This window comes from Spodoptera frugiperda, chromosome 12 (assembly GCF_023101765.2).
Source record: "Spodoptera frugiperda isolate SF20-4 chromosome 12, AGI-APGP_CSIRO_Sfru_2.0, whole genome shotgun sequence".
In the NCBI taxonomy this organism is placed as follows: Eukaryota; Metazoa; Arthropoda; class Insecta; order Lepidoptera; family Noctuidae; genus Spodoptera; species Spodoptera frugiperda.
In genome coordinates, this window is record NC_064223.1 from 11,261,631 (window position 1) to 11,280,727 (window position 19,097).

The 19,097-nt window shown below is 38.0% G+C and overlaps 1 protein-coding gene across 3 annotated transcripts in view; it reads left to right on the forward strand.

Moving 5' to 3' along the window:
* LOC118262919 (uncharacterized) overlaps window positions 1–19,097 on the forward strand; it is a 401,080-nt gene that overhangs the window by 368,783 nt on the left and 13,200 nt on the right. For all 3 annotated transcript variants that reach the window (XM_035574597.2, XM_050697761.1, XM_050697762.1), the window contains exon 2: window positions 13,447–13,568. In XM_035574597.2, the coding sequence (XP_035430490.2) occupies window positions 13,530–13,568 (39 nt within the window). In that variant the 5' untranslated portion in view covers window positions 13,447–13,529. The remainder of the gene's footprint in view (window positions 1–13,446; window positions 13,569–19,097) is intronic.

A 19,097-nucleotide genomic window follows, 5' to 3' on the forward strand; every position in this document is an offset into this window, starting at 1 on the left:
CGTTCCTTTCCGTGTTCGATACACATTCGCGGCGGTCGCTTCTGAAAAAGATTAAAACGCTATCTATTGAGGTCAACGGTCCGCATTGTGGGGCTCAACAAAGCACCAGGTTATAAATCATGGTACAGGTAATTTCCTACCATTACAGCCTTTCTAACGATCTGTATTGTTCCGTACTGTATGCACGAGAAAATGGGCACCGCGGCACAAATTACCCCCGTATGTTTTGCAAGGGTTTTGTAGCTCCGTGAAATTGGAACAATGTGAACAGTCGTGTTTTGTGTGTTTGTTTGTTCGGGTTCGTGGCTGGGTTTGCGTGGGATGTGGTGTGTATAGCTACGTTATTACGTATGCACTAACATGGTAACATGATATGAAGACTAATGATGATATCCGTGGAACCTTTAAAACCTAAAGCAAAATATTATGACTAGAATGTAACTGACGAAATTCTTTATTCATTGTACATTGTAAGTACATCTTTAGATGATAAGATTGTGCCCATTGAAACGTATTTTTTAGAAAATATTTATAATACAATTATCGATACTATAAAAATAAAATGTAAAATTTGTTGCTAAGCGCAAATCTCGAGAACAGCTTAACTGATTGGGTTAATTAACTGTTTTCATTGTTGACTGCAAGGTTGGTGCGGTAGCTGGGCAACTGGCTGCCGTGCAACGTGAAGCGGGTTCGATTCCTGCACGGAGCAACTCTTTGAGTGATCCGCAAATATTTTTTTTCAGGTCTGTGTGTTTGTAAACGCACACACGACACTGGAGAAAATACTAATGTGGGGCAACGTTTAAAAAAAACTATGTTGTTGTGTTCGTTGTTGTAAACTGGTCCTCGTGAAGAAGCCAGGGCGCCCTGCGGACTCTCCGTCCTGCGGTGCCCGATGCGGGCCACAGCGACGACGACGACGACACACCACCAGAAGTGACCGAGGCAGAGCTGAGAGTGGCGGTGCGCCGGATGGGCGCCAAGAACACCGCCCCGGGACCCGACGGATTGCCTGGCAAGGCGTGGGTCCTGGCTTCGGAGACTCTCAGGCCTCGACTAATTGGTCTTTTCAGCGCATGTTTGGAGAGGGGCCAGTTCCCGCTATCATGGAAGGCGGGTAAACTGGTCCTCGTGAAGAAGCCAGGGCGCCCTGCGGACTCTCCGTCCGCGTACCGGCCCATCGTGCTACTCGACGAGGTGGGAAAACTATTTGAAAGAATAATTTCAAACCGCCTCGTCGCGCACCTGACGGGAACAGGGCCGGACCTCGCGGACGGCCAGTTCGGCTTCCGCAGAGGGCGCTCCACGGTGGACGCCATCATGCGCGTGAGGGACCTTACGACGGGGTCTGCAGTGTCCAGGGGTAGAGTCGTCGTGGCGGTGTCTTTGGACATCGCCAACGCCTTTAACTCTCTGCCCTGGAGCTGCATTTTGGAGGCACTACGATATCATCGGGTGCCTACCTATCTCCGTCGTATAGTCGAGGCTTATCTGACGGACAGATCCGTCATCTACCCCGGTCACCGAGGTGAGTGGAACCGGCGAGAGATGTCGCGCGGTGTTCCACAGGGATCGGTCCTGGGACCGCTCCTGTGGAACATAGGCTACGACTGGGTGCTGCGCACCGACCTCCCGAGCGGCGTCAGCGTGGTTTGCTACGCTGACGATACGCTGGTACTAGCACACGGGAGGTCGCACCAGGCGGCGGCCGACCTGATGATGAGAGCGGTTGCGATAGTCGTTGAAAGGATCCGGCAGCTGGGACTCGAGGTGGCGCTTCATAAGTCCGAAGCCATGTGCTTTTATGGCCGCGGGAATGCGCCACCTCCGGGTGGGTTCCAGATCATGGCAGGAGGGGTTTCCATCGGCGTCGAGGTGACGATGAAGTACCTGGGACTCGTCCTCGACAGTCGGTGGAAATTCGAGGAACATTTCCGACGTTTGGCTCCCAAGTTGGAACGGACGGGGGCTGCCCTAAAGCGGCTCCTACCCAACCTTGGGGGACCAAACGCCTCCTGCCGGAGGTTGTACGCGGGGATTGTGCGGTCCATGGCCCTCTATGGGGCCCCGGTGTGGGCGCCAAATCTACGGCGACGACCAGCTCGTGCGCTGGTTTCATCCCAGAGGGTCATGGCCATTCGGATGATCCGTGGATACCGCACGATCTCCGGGGAGGCGGCTAACCTCCTTGCGGGATCACCGCCGTGGGATCTAGAGGCGAAAGTGCTCGCGCACGTATATAGCTTACGTGCGGAGGCGCATCGCCGGGGCGAAAGTCCACTGCCGCGCCAGATTAGTGCGTGGCGGGATGAGCTCCGGCGCGATCTCATGGCGGAATGGAAGCAACGACTATCGCAACCGAGGGCTGGGCTCGCTGTTATAGCAGCGGTAAGTCCCCTCTTTGAGGAGTGGCTAGAGAGGCGTCACGGCGTCCTCACCTACCGCCTGACGCAGGTGCTTACCGGACACGGAAGTTTCGGTAGGTTCCTGTTTCGGATTCGGCGGGAGGAAACGCCCGGGTGTCGGCATTGCGTGGATCACCCGGAGGACACGGTGGAGCATACAGTAGCGGTGTGCCCTGCATGGGCTGAGCACCGCCGTGTCCTTAGGGATGTGATCGGCGACGGTGACCTCTCGCGTCCGGCTTTGGTTCAGGCCATGATGCGGAGCGAGAGGGAATGGGACGCCGTCTCCTCCTTCTGCGAAGCAGTCATGCTAGCTAAGGAGGAGGCGGAGCGCGTGAGGGAACGATCCTCCTCACGCCCCAGCCGCCGCAGAAGACACTCCGGGCGTCGGGGATCGCGTGACGATCTCCGGCCACCGTAAGTGCGGGTCTGCGGACGGCGAGCAAGGGTAGCTCGCCGCCCGACCAGAACCAGACCCGTGCGTACGGCGCGTCGCGTTCCGCGCGCGCCTCAAAGAGCCAGACCACCATAGATGGGGCCCAGTAGGGCTGATGCCTGATCCGGAGCTGCGGACAACGTAAAAGGTTACCGGGGCTCCGGCTCAAAGCAGGAGAAGGAACGGGGTGGTTTTTAGTCAGTAAGAGTCTGACACTCCCTCCCGCCTCGCCCAAGGCGGGAGAAGTCATTGAATGATTTTCCCCCTCAAAAAAAAAAAAAAAAAAGTAGAAGGTTCTTACGTAAGAAAAAAAAATAAAGATGCGCAGAACAATTTCCAAGGCAGAACAACGTTGTTCTGCCTACGTTGCTAACGTTAGCAGGGTCCAGTAGCTACCTATATAATTAGACTAAAGGCCTATTTCGCCGCCCCTAATAATAAGTACCCAATAAATGTATGTAGCAGATAGTTCATACAAATTAGGTTCTCTAATCTAAGTCAGAATATCGTGGTGGCCTGGAGGTAGAATGTCGTGGTGGCCCAGAGGTTTTAAGACGTTCGCTTCTCATGCATAAGGGTGCGGGCTCGAAACGTACCAAACGGCAAGTACCAATGTGATTTTCTCCGAGTTACATGCACTTTCTAAGATTATTTAGACACCATACTTTGCTTGACACGAGAATCGAGAATTTGAACCCGAGTCCCATGACCCAGCAATCGTACTTGCAACCCCTAGACCAACGAGGCAGTCAATATCACTGTCAATGTCACACTAGTTCGTATCTCTGTAATTTTCTTTTTTGATATGCCTTAATAAAATAAATAAATTATTAAATAAATGAAAGATACACCCAAAATCTTTAAACATTACTTTAGTTATTACGTAAACCAAATGAGTTTGTTTAATATGTATCTATATTTATATTCCCTTTTATTATGTTTACATTAATAATAAATACACATCATTAAAAAGTTCCAAACACAACGGGCAAACAGAAGGTTTATACAAGTATACAAATATTTTTAAACAAACTTAACAAGAGTATACGAAAATCTGCGAACTTTTTAACGAAAAAAAGGCTTTATCTGAAAATTCTGAAAGGTAGGTATATATTCCATCGAGGGAGAAGTGTCTCGAACAAAATGTAAGACTTATCAATCAAACTTGGCAACAGTTTTTTTTTACGAATCACAAATTGATTCATTTGTTTTTTTTCGCGTTCCTTGTTTTTTTTTTAAAAAAGGTGTTTATTTGGAGTGATAGGTAAACAAACAAATTGTGTTTTTGTTTTTATATTTTAACAGGATGGGCTTGACCACCTTTTCGTCTGGTGGTAAGCGATTATGTGGCCGACGATGGAACACGCCTACCTAAGAACAACCTTTCATTTCATATAGGTTCATACGGGACTTGAAGACACCCAAGTTATATTTTATAGGAAACAGACTTCTCGAACTCGACTGCAACGAATTCCATTCCTTAGCCGTTCGCACAATGAAACTCGAAGCAAAACGCTTCGTGCGCACCGGCGGAACATCTACCTTATACAGGTGGCGCCTTGCCGTCTGTCTGGTTGTACGATGGTGAAACGGACTAGGGGGAATTAGGTTGTGCAACTCGATAAAAGACCGAAAGACTTGCGACTTTACGTCCGTGTTCGAGGCTCTTTTTTAAGGGGGAAAATCATCCAATGCCTTTTGCTGGCTTTGGGCAAGGCAAGAGGGAGTGTAAGACTCTTACTGACTAAATACCACCCCGTTCCTATTTATACTTATCGAGTCAGAGCTACCTAACCTAGCTAGCACCAACGATATATCACCGCTTTTTTACTCCACGTAAAACATTTTAGCTATACATTTTGTAATACTAGTACAAAACTTTGTACATTGTTCCCATTCAATGCCTCGAGTCAAAAGAAGAGTTATGCTCGTCGGTGCTTAAATAAAACTTACCTACATTAATGTATTTTTGGTGGTGGTAAAATATAGACTTTATTTTTATCTACATTAAGAGCTATTTTTTATTTTCTTGACACATTTTGTTGTTCTTATAAAAGGTGATGCGGGTTGTGTGATTTATGTCTTAAATACTGTTTCTGGTCAAAGACTAATGTTAAATGTTTGTTTGATTTATTGAATTGAAAATCTAAAATAACCTGGAACCAATTTTTCTTACACAAGTAAATACGAATTATTACAACATACAACTAGAAAAATCTATAAGTGAATTAAAAAGTTATGTAACATTTACGACCTTGAATCTCGACACCAGCAATTTATACTACGCTAACTCGAAATTTGGAAAAAACTTTTTTTATGCCAAGTTGCTTAAAATGTGTGTTTACATACGTCATAAAAAAATTGAGAAGAAATATGCAAAAAGCCGGCGCAAGAAAGTTACAAATCTTATAAAACGCTAAGTAAAGGTACTTTTTGAAATCACTCGATTTATATTACGCCAACTATTATTAGCGGAGTGTGCGCGGGGATCATTTTGGTCAAAGTCCGTGCAACACTGCACTAACTCACAGTTAGCGTAGTTTAGTGCGTTCGTGTGTATACTTGTTCGTTTGTAAAATGAACGACTTAGCGACTTTTACATAGTAAATACTTATGTGTTAACGTACTAATTAGTTTATTAATGGTACGTTAACTATTCTTTTTGTAAGTAAGTACATGTTCTTTATAAAATATTGAAATATGCATCAGATGATTGATCATGCACTACGACGTCCCGTACTACACTACGCTAACATAAGTTAGACGTGTATAAGATGTAATTTTTTTTTGATGAATTACGTTTATATACGGCTAACTTGCGCTAAATCAAAAAATAGAAATAATTAAGAAAATATAAATATGAGATATTACAATGAATAAATTAAGCATACCAAATTTCAAAAAAGTATCTTAATTAATGTAAAAGTTATCAGGTTTTTCCCTTTAAACGCCTCTACTGTAAAGTACGCTTTTTGAGTTAGCGTAGTATAAATTGCTGGTGTCGATCTGTTGTTATCGATTACTCTCTCCAAGAAACGAAGACTATAATATTTTTACTTCTGTCACAAATAACCAGTACCCTTAGTACGAGTTTGCATTATATTGAACGAGACCGAAACGACAGCGCGTTGATTAGCCGACTCGAATAAACCAACCAATCAGTACCCTTAGTATGAGTTAGCTGTATCATTGAAACGTGAGCGCGTTCGGCGCTCTGATTGGTTGGTTCATTCGAGCCAGCCAATCAGAGCGCTGAACGGGCTCTCGTTTCGATCTCGTTAAACGTAACGCAGACTCGTACTAAAGTCCCGAACGCGCTCTAGTTTCGATGACTTTAAACGTAAAGCAAACTCATACTGATCCTAATACGTATAAACACATCAGGGACAATAAAACGAAGCAGGTTACATAAAATATAGGCCATAGCTGAACGCGTCGACGTAACGTCAATAAAACGTTGATTTCGATAACTTTACTGCCCAAGTTTTACAACTTCCTTGAGAAAGCCAATAAATTCCAACGGCGAGGAAGGGAAAGACAATATCGGGTATAAACTTGTTTGATTCCTGTAGTTATACATTGTATTGTTAAGTAATTATTGGCTTCTAGTCGAGTAATGGACATTTAGGTTATTAATTTTGTAGGAATGCACTTTTGTTACGCGTTACGCAAGGCTACGTTTCATGTTTACATTTATTTCTTTATGGTATAAACCGGTAAATAAGCAGACGGATCACCGGTTGGTAAACAATCGCCGTCGCCTATGGACACCCGAAACACCAGAAGCGTTGCAAGTGCATTGCCGGCCTTTTAGGGGTTAGGAATTTAAGGGTAATTAGGGTATCGGGGATTGGGAAGATAGGGAAGGGGTGTAACTGGGTCTGTATGTTATGAGGTAGTTAGAAAAAACAATTAAGTTTTTTATATGAAATATATTTAGCAAACGAGCATAGACTCCTGCAATAAATCTCACACTCACATCAAAGTATATTGCTCTGATTTACGCACAGGCGAAAAAGCGACTGGGCAACCGGCTGCCGTGCAACATGTAGCGGGCTTAATTCCTGCACAGAGTAACTCTTTGAGTGATCCATAAATTGTTATTACGAGTCTGGTGTCATGTGTATAATGAACTTGTATGTTTGTAAACGCACCCACGACACTAGCAAAAATCTAATGTCAGGCAATGTATAAAAAACATATTATAAATAACAAAAGAAACAAAAACTACACACGTCAACAAAATACATAGTTAATAATACACAGTGTTCAATAATACACATTAACTACAATAAGTTGGGTACCGTATTTATCCGTGAACATTTGTAATGACGATTAGGGCCCTTAATGGGAGTGAAATTGCTTACTCTGATTTATTTAGGGATGGCAACGTGAGAGTTATTTTTATTCAGTATTTAGAGGACCTATTGCGAGTTTTTTTTTCGTTAATCTGATCGAAACGTCATCCCATTAAATAGCCCTATAATACGGATGATGTCGGGGTATAAAAATTAAAAATCTATTTGTTAGTTAGGTAATGAAAAATTATTAGATACGTATTTTTTTTTATTTTGTCTTATATTTTGTCCTAGCCTGGTCGAATGATCCTCCTTTGCTTAGGGAACTTTACTCTCTGTTTCCTAAAAATAATACTTAGATAAAACAAATCAAACTTTAGGCTTATCTACCGAAAGAGTAGAAAGCTCAATGTATGGCGATGATACTGAAAAGTATATAAAACGTTAATATTACGACATTCGTATATATAAGTAACTAGCTACTTTCGCGCGGTTTCACCCGCTCTGCTTGGCTCATATTGGTCATAGCGTGATGTTTTATGGCCTATAGCCTTCCTCGATAAATGCACTACCCAACACAAATCGGACCAGTAGTTCCGGAGATTAGCGCGTTCAAATAAACAAACAAACAAACTCTTCAGCTTTATAATATTAGTAGAGATTAGTATAGATTTAGTTTTCTACTCTCTTTGTAGACAAACACTAAATGGCATTTGGCACATAGCACAGAGGTCTAAAGGCGTTTCAATCGCATTAACATAAAAAAAAACTCGCATTATACCCCCAGCGTGCTGACATCGTGACAAAGAATCTTATGTAAGGGATGCGTGGGTAGACTGTGACGGTTTTAATGATGTTTATTAATGAATAAATGCATCGAGGGGGATGTTTTATTATGGGAAACTGTCAACGAGATGTGTCTTCAAATAACCTTATTTAATAGGGATGATGACGGTGTATAAAAATTAAAAATCTGTTTAGTCCGTCAGTTAGGTTATGACAAAATATTAGACGTATTTTGTATTTTGTCATAGAAATTAACGATACTTAGATAAAACGAATCCACGTTTAGGAATGGGAGCATATACGTCATTTCTACGTTTAAAATTTACGTAGAAGTGACGTCATGCAATATCTGTAATCGATGTATTTCCAAAAGTATTTGTTTCTGTAAGAAAATAATAAACCGTGTCAAATATTTTAAAATAATTTACAAGACGCACGTTAAAATAAAAATTAGTTAGCTATCTTTTGTAATAAACTAATTCTAAGTATAAGTGTTATATGTATTAATTTTTATATGATTACTTTTCTTTATAATCTAGTTATTTAATCGACTTCCCAAAAAGGAGGAGGTTCTTAATTCGTCTATATTTTTTGTGTGTTTGAATGATATGCAATTATTCTATCGTTTGTGGACAGATTTTGTTTATTTTTTATTGGAAAAGTTATTAGATGAATTTTTGCAATAATGTCCTTGATTAATGTCTTGGCAAGCATAGAAACGTACCTTTATAGATACTCACCTATAAGCCAAATGTAACCAAACAGAAGGCATATCATGATGAGTTGGAATTAATCTGAGATTTAGCGAGCGCAATATAAGACGTAGATTGGAAGCAGAGATAATGGGGTCCGTATTGATTTGAAGGGACCCAATGACCTTGAACTGGATAAAATATGCAGATAGAAAATTCATTCCCCTAAATTCAAATCAAACCAATTTGCAATTAAATGTCTATGGATATCTATAAAATTGATTATATTATTATTGTATTTGCCTTGACGTTCAAAAGTGCCTTCCTGGTCTAATTGAAATAAATAATTTTGACTTTGATTTAGATGCAACATGGGGTTTATATTTTTTTCCATGCCCGGTAATGCTTCTGGTGCTGCGATTAAACCTACATTTATTGGCTACAGAAACTCTTTACCATCAGATTGGACGGGGCGTAAGTCAAAATCAAAGTCAAAGCATTTACTTCAATTAATCCTAAATAAGGCACTTTTGAAACGTCAAATTGAATTGTCCGTCAGTCTGTCTGTCAGTGAAGCTAGGCTAGCTAGTGAAGATATAAAAAATCATGTTCATTGCTATTAAAAGTGTTGTATAATATGAAAAAGATTCCATCCCTCATCAGTGATGAGAAATCAAATAAACTGAACGAAGTATCTTCAGTTGTCGACTCGGCGGCTCCCGCAGCTCGAATAGGAGCCGCTGAATCAACACCTCCTAAAGATGAGATCCCTGGAAGAGTGAAACATATGTCGAGTGTTTGCTGCGCGTCATGTGTGTATTTTTGTGTTGCACCTCTGCTGCATAAGCATGTAATTGCGGGCGGGAGGTTGGTGTTGCACTGAAATACATCTACTAGCGGATTAAAACTAAAAATGTATCGTTTTGTTAGTGTAGCATGGATTTCCGCAAAGTATGCATGATTGTATTCTGTAAATTCACACTTTTTTTAGCCAGTGTACCAAGTACGAGTAATAATCTCCTGTTTGTAACACTCAGTCAGTCTACTAGGACCTATTTATCGAACCAATAATAAAACCATTTTCTTTATTAACTAAAACTAACAAAGATTAAACTACTTAAACCAATCACAAAACAAGAAAAGTTAAAGTTAATACAGAAATCTACTTTAAATACCCCTTTTCGTTACTAAGTATTCTCATGAAAATTGTTCCATCAGAACTCCCGGTAACTTACTTCAATGATCATTTGTCACGCTATGAGTGAAAGGGACAGGTAATACTTTAAGGAAAGAAAGAAAGAGATGTAATAAGTAACTGTTTTATCTTCGATGGTGAAATGGTTTTAGAAGCCTGCCCCGGTATCGGTATCTATTACTTACAAAAACGTGAATTTATTTGCAGTAAAAATCTTCATAAGACTTATCTGTGATGAACAGAGGGCTCCAAGAAATAAGATTTGAATTCAATCGTATTCTAATGACTTTATTTTGTCGACATTTTGACTTTTCTTCTTTATAGGTCAATTATGTTGTTTGGTTGTTTATCTAAGTTCTATTTAGGTCGTTATCTCTTTAATAGTTAGTTGTATTGCTATATATTGCTAAAGTTTTGATCTAATGGCTATTTTAAGTGGTGACATTAATTTTCTCAGAAAAAACCGTCAAATCTTTAGGTATAATTTATATTTTATTTACGTTCGCCTTGGTCGCTTCCAACCGGCTGGATTCATTGGAGTCATTGGAAGAGTCTTTTTTTGACGGGGTAAATCAACAAATAACTTCTCAACAACAACCTACCCTGGGTGATACGAGAGAGTGTCAGACTCTAACCGACTAAAAACCACACCATGCCTACTTCTGTCTGGAGATAAGCGCGTTCAAACAAACAAACAGACTCTTTAACTTTTTATATTAATACTAGCTAACCCGGCAAACTTCGTACCGCCTCAAACATTTTTTTCTCACCTTCCCTGGACTTCCACAAATAATTCAAGACTAAAATTAGCCAAATCGGTCCAGCCGTTCTCCAGTTTTAGCGAGACTAACGAACAGTCTTTGATTTTTTTATATATAAAGATAGCCCTTCCACAAATAATTCAACACCAAAATTAACCAAACGATCTGTTTTCCATGAGTGGGTATTTATTTCTTTACTCTGTCATTTTCCTTGTGACATGATTTTCCGTACAATAAGAGGAAAATACTTTAAGGTTATTGATCCCTGTTTCACAGTGCTCGCACATAATTTTGGCACGGTGACCCAATGAAGCGAGTTTCCTCATTTAAACTTCCTCATACCTTTATCTGTCTTCATCAATGCTGATATGCCTAATCAATCCTTGTTAACTATTTATACCTGCGAATTTGTCTACGTTATTGTAATTCAGCATTCGTCCTAACTTCCTAAGCCATTTTTGTAGAGTAATTGAGGAAAAGAAATAAGTGATACGTAGAACATTATTTATATTCTATGACAACTATCTGTCCATGAAGTGTTTGTCAGTGAGTATGTCCGTCAATGAAGTGAGGTCCAACTTAACAAAATATATTTTTTAATCTAATAAAACAATTTGTTTATAAGCATACATTTATTTTAAGTGTGGAAGATTCTCACAAATCCCTTAAATTCCGTAAGCCCAAAGACGCACGGATGATTCGGTAACGCACTTCTAACGCCTCTGATGTTTCGGGTGTAATTGCCATTGCTTACCATCAGGTGATTAGTCTGCTCGTTTACTATATTGTTTTATCTCCTGAGACACTTTATTTATAAGCGTACATTGAACCTTCAAAATATTATGACATATAGATTATATAATGAAACAATATTATATATATAATAAGAATATTATACATTTAGAAGCTAAGTATAGGAAAATTCAGAACAGTACAATGCTCTTGTAATACCAAAACAATCGTCAGACATGGGAAAATACCATTATTACGTATCAAACTATACTTACCAGTATAAACTGACCTTCAAACGTCTGGAAAGATTATATAAAGCGAGACCAAGAAATACTGGTTTCTATACGATACGTAGCATAGTCGGGTACATTGGCCAGCATGTCAAGCTACCCATTTCTGCCATTTTTCTTTATTCGATACTCAACTTTATGACCTTAATATAAAGTCGAAAATCCAATGATAAGATGGAGTAGGTTGAACTGCTGGTCACTGTTTTAACGTAACGTTTTGTTATTAACTTTGATATAAAACAGTAGACTTTAATTTAATAACAATGTACCTACTAGTATCAATATTGCTATAGGCTTAATAAAGTCTAGAAGGAGATTAAAAATAAAATACAAAGTTTAAAATTATCTTATACAACATCTTCTATTTTGAAAGCCTTGGTCAAGTGGTTGCAAGTGTGACTGCTAGGGTCAAGCAAAGTATTACTGAGGTTCTTACGGTCTTTCAAGATTTCAGATTTCTCAGTAGTTCAAAGTCGAGTGGTCGCAAGTGCGACTGCCGGACAAAGGTTCGATTTCCGGGTTGGGCAAGTATTATTATGCTTTTTTCGTTTTATCGAAAATTTCTCGGTAGTAAAATTTCACGAAGTCTGGAATCGTGGCCGGTATAATGACAATAGGCTCGCCCCCTATTGCATGGGACTTAAAACACAAATAGTGGAAAGTGGGATATCCATTCAGTAGTTTCAGCGTGATTGACATAAGAACATCCCAACATCCAAACAAACAAACTTTTATATTCATAATACTAAGTATGATCTATCAGAAACTGAACTGTACTATAATCACGCTTACGTAAATTCCTAGGAAGAGTAAAAAGTATGGTGCAATCTTCGAAGTATGTTAAAGAAGTATGACTCAGTCTTGGCTTTCGTTCCCATTTCTTCAGCGCTGATTATGTTCATTAAGCTTTACTTGACGGTACATAATATGACGTAGAATGTCGTACGGCCGACTTATCTCATATATTATGTAAATCCCGTGGAAGTGCATACCGTCTTAACTACGTATTTATAGGTGCTGATGATAAGGCTGTGGTTTAAGGTACAAGAATTTATATTGTATAAGGTTCTGCCAACAACTTCTCGTGGGATAAAAGCAGCCTATGTGCGATTCCAAAACATAATCTACCCCTGTACCAAATTTTATTCCAATCCCTTCAACCATTTTGACGTGATAAAATAACAAACATACACACAAAAACTTAAACTCATATACTTTCACCTAAAGAAATTAATTACCTATGGACCTGTTGTAAAAACAATTAATTTTTAAAAAAATATTTCAATTGAGTAATTTTGAGAAGGTAATTATACATTTTTGTATCTGTGTGTATAATAATGGTGTTCAATAAAGATTATTTATTATATTTATCTATCAACCTATACCTATAACATTTTTAATAATGTATAGCAAATATTGTAATATACAAAATATATAATTATACAAAACAAATACAAAAAAAGTACTCCTAACAAAAGTAATTTTTAGGACATGACATTTTTAAGTAGGTACCTACATTTAGGACATTTGGAAAACCACACACAAAATTAATACAAGCATGATTCACAAAACCAACAATTCGCACCGAGGCAGCAACAAGGAAAAAGTTCGTTCAGTATATTCGCAAAAACCGGCACAGTCTCAACAAATCACGTCCACTCTTCAATGAACTAAAACAAATTGCACAGACGAATTAAAAACAAAACAAAACAGAAAACAAACGCGCGAGGTATCCCCACTCCAAGCCGCGAGTCGCTTGTTCCTTGCACCGCACACACGATACTTATCACCAAATACAATATCACACGCTATCAGACCAGACGCGGGATGTAGTTCAGTGTGAAATTCAAAAAAAGAACAACAAGCCTCCATATTGGATTTTGCCACAGTGAAACTTTATTAGTGTACCCGACTTTATTAGTGATTGAACCATGAAGTCCCCCTGTGTTTTACCTGGATGTTCCGTCATAGTAAGTTGTTTTTTTTTATCTTTATTTATTTATTTTAGGTTATGTTTATCATTTTGAATGATAGATTGTGAATGATAATGTGTATGTTTATAGAGAATATTAGGTGCAATTGTAAATAATTTATTGGTGAATTTATTTATTAAGTAATACATTGAGTGATTTTATATAGAAGAATTTATTAGTTTAAAATAGCTTCAGTGTATATAGGTAATCATTTAGGTTTATAGGTATTGCACCTACTTATTAGAAACTTTTTATTTAATTTTAGTGAAATTAATGTACTAGTTTTATGGCCTCAGCTAACAGTGATTAAAACACTTGAATGCTTCTTACTAATATTATAAATGCGATTTTTGTGAGTTTTCGTGTTTGTGTATATGTTTGTTATTCAATCAAAATGGTTAAAGGGATCGGGATAAAATTTGGAAAAGGGGTAGATTTTGGTATGGAATAACACATAGGCTACTCATGGAACGTGTGCGAAGCTGCTGGCAATAGCTAGTACTTATACTTATAGTAATTTAATAATTAGAATCTAAAATTAGAAATTAATTGGTAATGTAAAATATTAACTATAACAGTTTCCACTTTGTAACTAAAAAAATTGTTTGATTCTTGTGATTACCTTAAAGTATTTCCTCAAAATGTTTAACTTACTTTGTACATACATAAGGAAGAACCTTATTTCAATTCGTGTGTCAAACAAAACTTAAGAATTTTCCATTTTAAAATATTATTAATATTATACCTAATTGTGGCAACGAACTTGCACATAGTTCTTGTATATAGTTGTATGGTTAGACCAAATAAACATAACGATATGTTAATTGAAAAAAATAAGAAGAGAATTATTTAAAACAACAAGGCATAATATATAAATACATAGAATGAAAGTACTGCATTTTATTCAACTACTGAAACATCTGAAAAAACATTGTTATGTAAATGTTAATTTAAATGCAATTGGCTCACAGCGTGGCCGTAGAATTTTATTTTATTCAATAGAGACCTATCGTATTATTGATAAGCCAATTTTCGTATGATAAAATACGCTACTTATATTTTGCGTTAGTCATTTCGTAGATATATTTTCGTTAGTAATTCGATTAGCTATAATGATTATGTAAATAAAACAGATAATTATGTGTTCCACGTCAGTAATTACATGATTAATTACAAAATTACCTAATTACTGAATCATTAAGTCAGTTAGTAACGTCACGCCTTTTATAATAAATAAATAATAAAATTTATTCAAAAATAATGTTTACAAAAAATGTTTAACATTACTCCAACAGAAACAATGTTTCCTATTACAATAATGATACAGTTACAGTGCTAAAATATACTAGAACTAAAATATTAATAACAGTATAAAACAGTAATTTGGAAATGTATTATTTGATAGTGGACCGCCCGATCTAGGTTTAATTTAAAACCTGTGTTTCAAAATTTTATGCTCGAAGGGGTAGGCAGAGGTTGCACATTACGACACGTAATGCCTCTGTATAGTGTACACTGTACACTCACTTTTCACTATTTGTGTTACAAGTCCCATTTATTTATTTATTTAAGAACTAAATTATATGCAATAGGGGATGAGATTTGCAGACTCCGTGCGACTTCTGAGAAAATAAAAAATACCGAAACAGCCCAGAAATGCTTTACCCGACTCGGGAATCGAATCTAGGACCCCTTGCTCGGCAGTCGCATTTATGACCACTCGATCAATCGATATGAACATAAATTGTTTAAAGTGGGTGTGATTTAGTAATACCACTGCATTACGTTCTATAACGTGCACCTCTGCCTACCCCTTCAGGGATTAAAGGCTAAAGGTGTGACGATACATACATAGAAATAAATGCGCACAACAAAAAATAAGATGAAAACGAATACAAGGCTATTTGGTACATCAAGAAAACGAGAGAGTATGATCACAATATGACAAAAGAATGTAGAATTTATCTCGAGGATATGGGTCAGTGTGATCGTCGTGGTAGATAAGATATCACTATCTCCATTGCTGCGCAAACGCATAATATTTGTACCATCTCCAAGGCTGTTGATGGTTTTAATCTACATGATAATATATATAACAACCAATTGCCTTATTATAACTTTCGTGAGACATACTAAATTAATTATTATGTTATCGGTTTACTCATATAGCTGTATGACGCGGAACTCGACTAGTTTCAAGCCATACTAGAGGCTCATATTCTGAAACTAGTCGAGTTCTTAAACATAGTCGATTTCCTCGTCAAACAGTAAGATGAGTAAACCGATAACATAATAATTAAACTAATTGCTGTTCGTTAGACTCGCTTTATTTTAACAAATTTGGTCTTGAATTATTTGTAAAAGTCCAGGGAAGGTTTAAAAGGTGAGAAATAAATGATCGAGGCAATATACGAAATTTGCCAGGTCTGCTAGTTTTGTTATAAAATTACTCTGGATTAACATACAACAACGTTAATCATGTACTATAGCATTGGCCTTTGCAACGCCCCTATTGAAAAAAGAGGTCGAATCGATAAACCTTCTCCTTTTTGGAAGTTGGTTAGCAAAACATGCAAACATGTTTGTTATCAGCTAAACTATTTCTTACCCAGAAACGAACTACTAAAATACTCTTAAAACTAAACATACTTTTCCTCACAAAACTAACAAATAGATCTGGTAAAAACTGGCCAAGTGCGAGTCGGACTCGCCCATGAAGGGTTCCGTTGCAGCAAGTAGATGACATTATACAAAAGTTATAAAAATACATAGTTTTACATTGGTGTTTGTATGAACGACAAAGTTATAGTTGCGTTTTTTGAAAATGTATTATTTCTTAAATTTAATAATGATAAAATCTCATTCAAACCAATTTTCGTTGAAAGTTTCCATTGAAAACTACTACATTAAAGTTTTCTCACTCTCTTATTTTAAAAATTAAAGCCCCCTCTAATTTTTTACGGACGAACGGACAGACAGATATGACGAATCTATAAGGATTCCATTTTTGGCCATTTGGCTACGGAACCCTAAAAATACACTCACATAAACAATTTAGATACGCTACAAATATTATTTTACCCTTTCTTGGTACTAATCTTGTTATTACCTGTTCATTCTGAGAGAAGTAATGAGATACCTTCCGAGATCATGAATCATGTTTGGCACAGATTCGATGATTCATCTCGGAGAAAGCATTGATTGTAAGAAGTTCCTTCAAGACAAGCGTTATTTATCTTTGCCAAGCGTCACTCTCACTTGCGTCTATTATCAATGGCGGTAAATAATAATGAGTGCCAGATCAGCTGTCATTTGGGAGAGGCCTATGTTCAGCAGTGAACGTCTTGTGGCTGATATTAAAGACTGTGATGATGAAATACATTGACAAAAGTTTTAGTAGTTAAGAATTTTTTTGGAAGGCGCGAATAGCTTCAGTAGAGGATTGACCGACAGACAGACATTTTTAAGGACTGACCGACAGACAGACATTTTTAATACTATTACCTATATTTGAAATATACATAATTATATATTTCGACGTGGGAACAGTTGACGTGGTGGCTGCCATGCAACGTGTAGCGGTTTCGATTCCCGCACGGAACAACACTTTGTGTGATCCACAAATTGTTGTTTCTGGTCTAGGTGTCAAGTGTATGGTTTATTTTCATAATCTATTTCAAAATACTTATTTAGGTACACTCGAAAACGACAGTCATTTCAACAATTATTATAAACAGAATTGACATTGACACTTTAAAACATTCTTCTTTTCTATAAAGCTCGTATCAATTACTGTAGTACTTTGTATTACTATCACTCTTACTGAATTATAATACAGTAATGTAGGTCTAAAATACACTTTCGCTTACCCCAGCTGATAAACAGACACTGTTATTATGTTACTACGTCATTAGCAACAGCTACCGTCGAGCAAAACCAGTTGCCCACATGGCATAAAAAGTACTTACCAAATAATTTATTATCTATACCAATATATGTATGTGTAAAGCTGGGTTTGTTTATTTGTTTGGACGCGCTAATTTTCAGAACTTCTGGTCAGATTTGATTAATTCTCTTTGTGTTGGATAGCAAATATATCGAGGAAGGTTATAAGACTATAAAAGATAACACTATGACCTATAAGACCTGAGCAATGGGTGAAAATTTATATAAATAAGAAAGTACCTCACCTCTCTGTCTCTTCTTTACGTCTGAACCACAGTACTTCTGTGATATAATTGTGTTGGATAGTCAATATGTTGAGTAAGTTTATAGGCTACATAACGTCAGGCTACAATCAATAGGAGGCGAGCAGAACGGGTGAAACCGCTCGGAAGTACCTAGTAATACATATGTCTATCGGTAGTCTTATAGTACGTACCTTTATAATAGGACCGAAGCAGTAGTAGCTGTGTAGTTTATAATCAACGTGAAATGAATAAAAGAACATAGATTTCTTTAGGAAAGTTCTTTATTATCATCAGTAGTATCACGTGCTTAGCTGTCCTTTACTAATTAAATGTCACCCTTTACGTGTCTAGCCATATTTAGAAATGTCCTAGGTACCAGAAAATCGCTCCGTTACGACGCGACAATATGAATGAAAGACGAACAAAGATACTGTCACGTTTATAATATTTAAATCTACTCAAGACTTTTTTTTTAAACGGGGCAATCATCTTGGGACAATGATTCCTCCTGCCTTGAGCGAGGCGAGAGAGACTATTACAGAATAAAAACTATCCCGTTCCTACTCCTGCTTTTTGAGCCGGAGACCCGGTAATCCGCTAGGCAGTCCGCAGCTCCGGGTCGGCATCAGCCCTACTGGGCCCCATCTGTGATGCCTGTCTGATGCGTGCGCAGAACGCGATGCTCCGTATGCACAGGTCTGGTTCTGGCCGGGTGGCGAGCTACCCTTGCTCGCCGTCCTTAGGCCCGCACTTACGGTGGCCGGAGATCGTTGTGCAATCCCTGACGCCCGGAGTGACTCCCATTACGGCTGGGGAAATTAGTTCCCTCACGCCCCCCGCCTCCTCCTTAAAGATAAACAAAGATACTGTTAGTTTATAATATTTAATTCTACACAACACTACTTGGAGTTACAAATCTTATAACAACAGACAACAAATCTTATTAATAGTTACGCTTGTAACAACTTAATACTCGAAATAATTCATCAAAACATGATTTCTTATGGTTAATTTTTTTACCTATGACTACCCGAAGTCACAAAAAATATAACAATTCTATGTAATGACTATGAATGGAACGGCCACAGATTAAATAAAATCTCAGCGTAATGACTTGTAAGTAAGAGGTCAATGGCCGAGTTAAATATATTTGTTGTATATGTACATAAATATAATGAGAAGTTGATGAAGACTGACAGAAATAACCAACGTGTAATTTATTGTAATATGTAGGCACGTAATAATTAATATTTATTAATTATCAATTAATGGAAAGGTAATTAATACGAATATTAATTTCGTTTTCAACTACTTAAGTTTATTTATGGAATTAAGT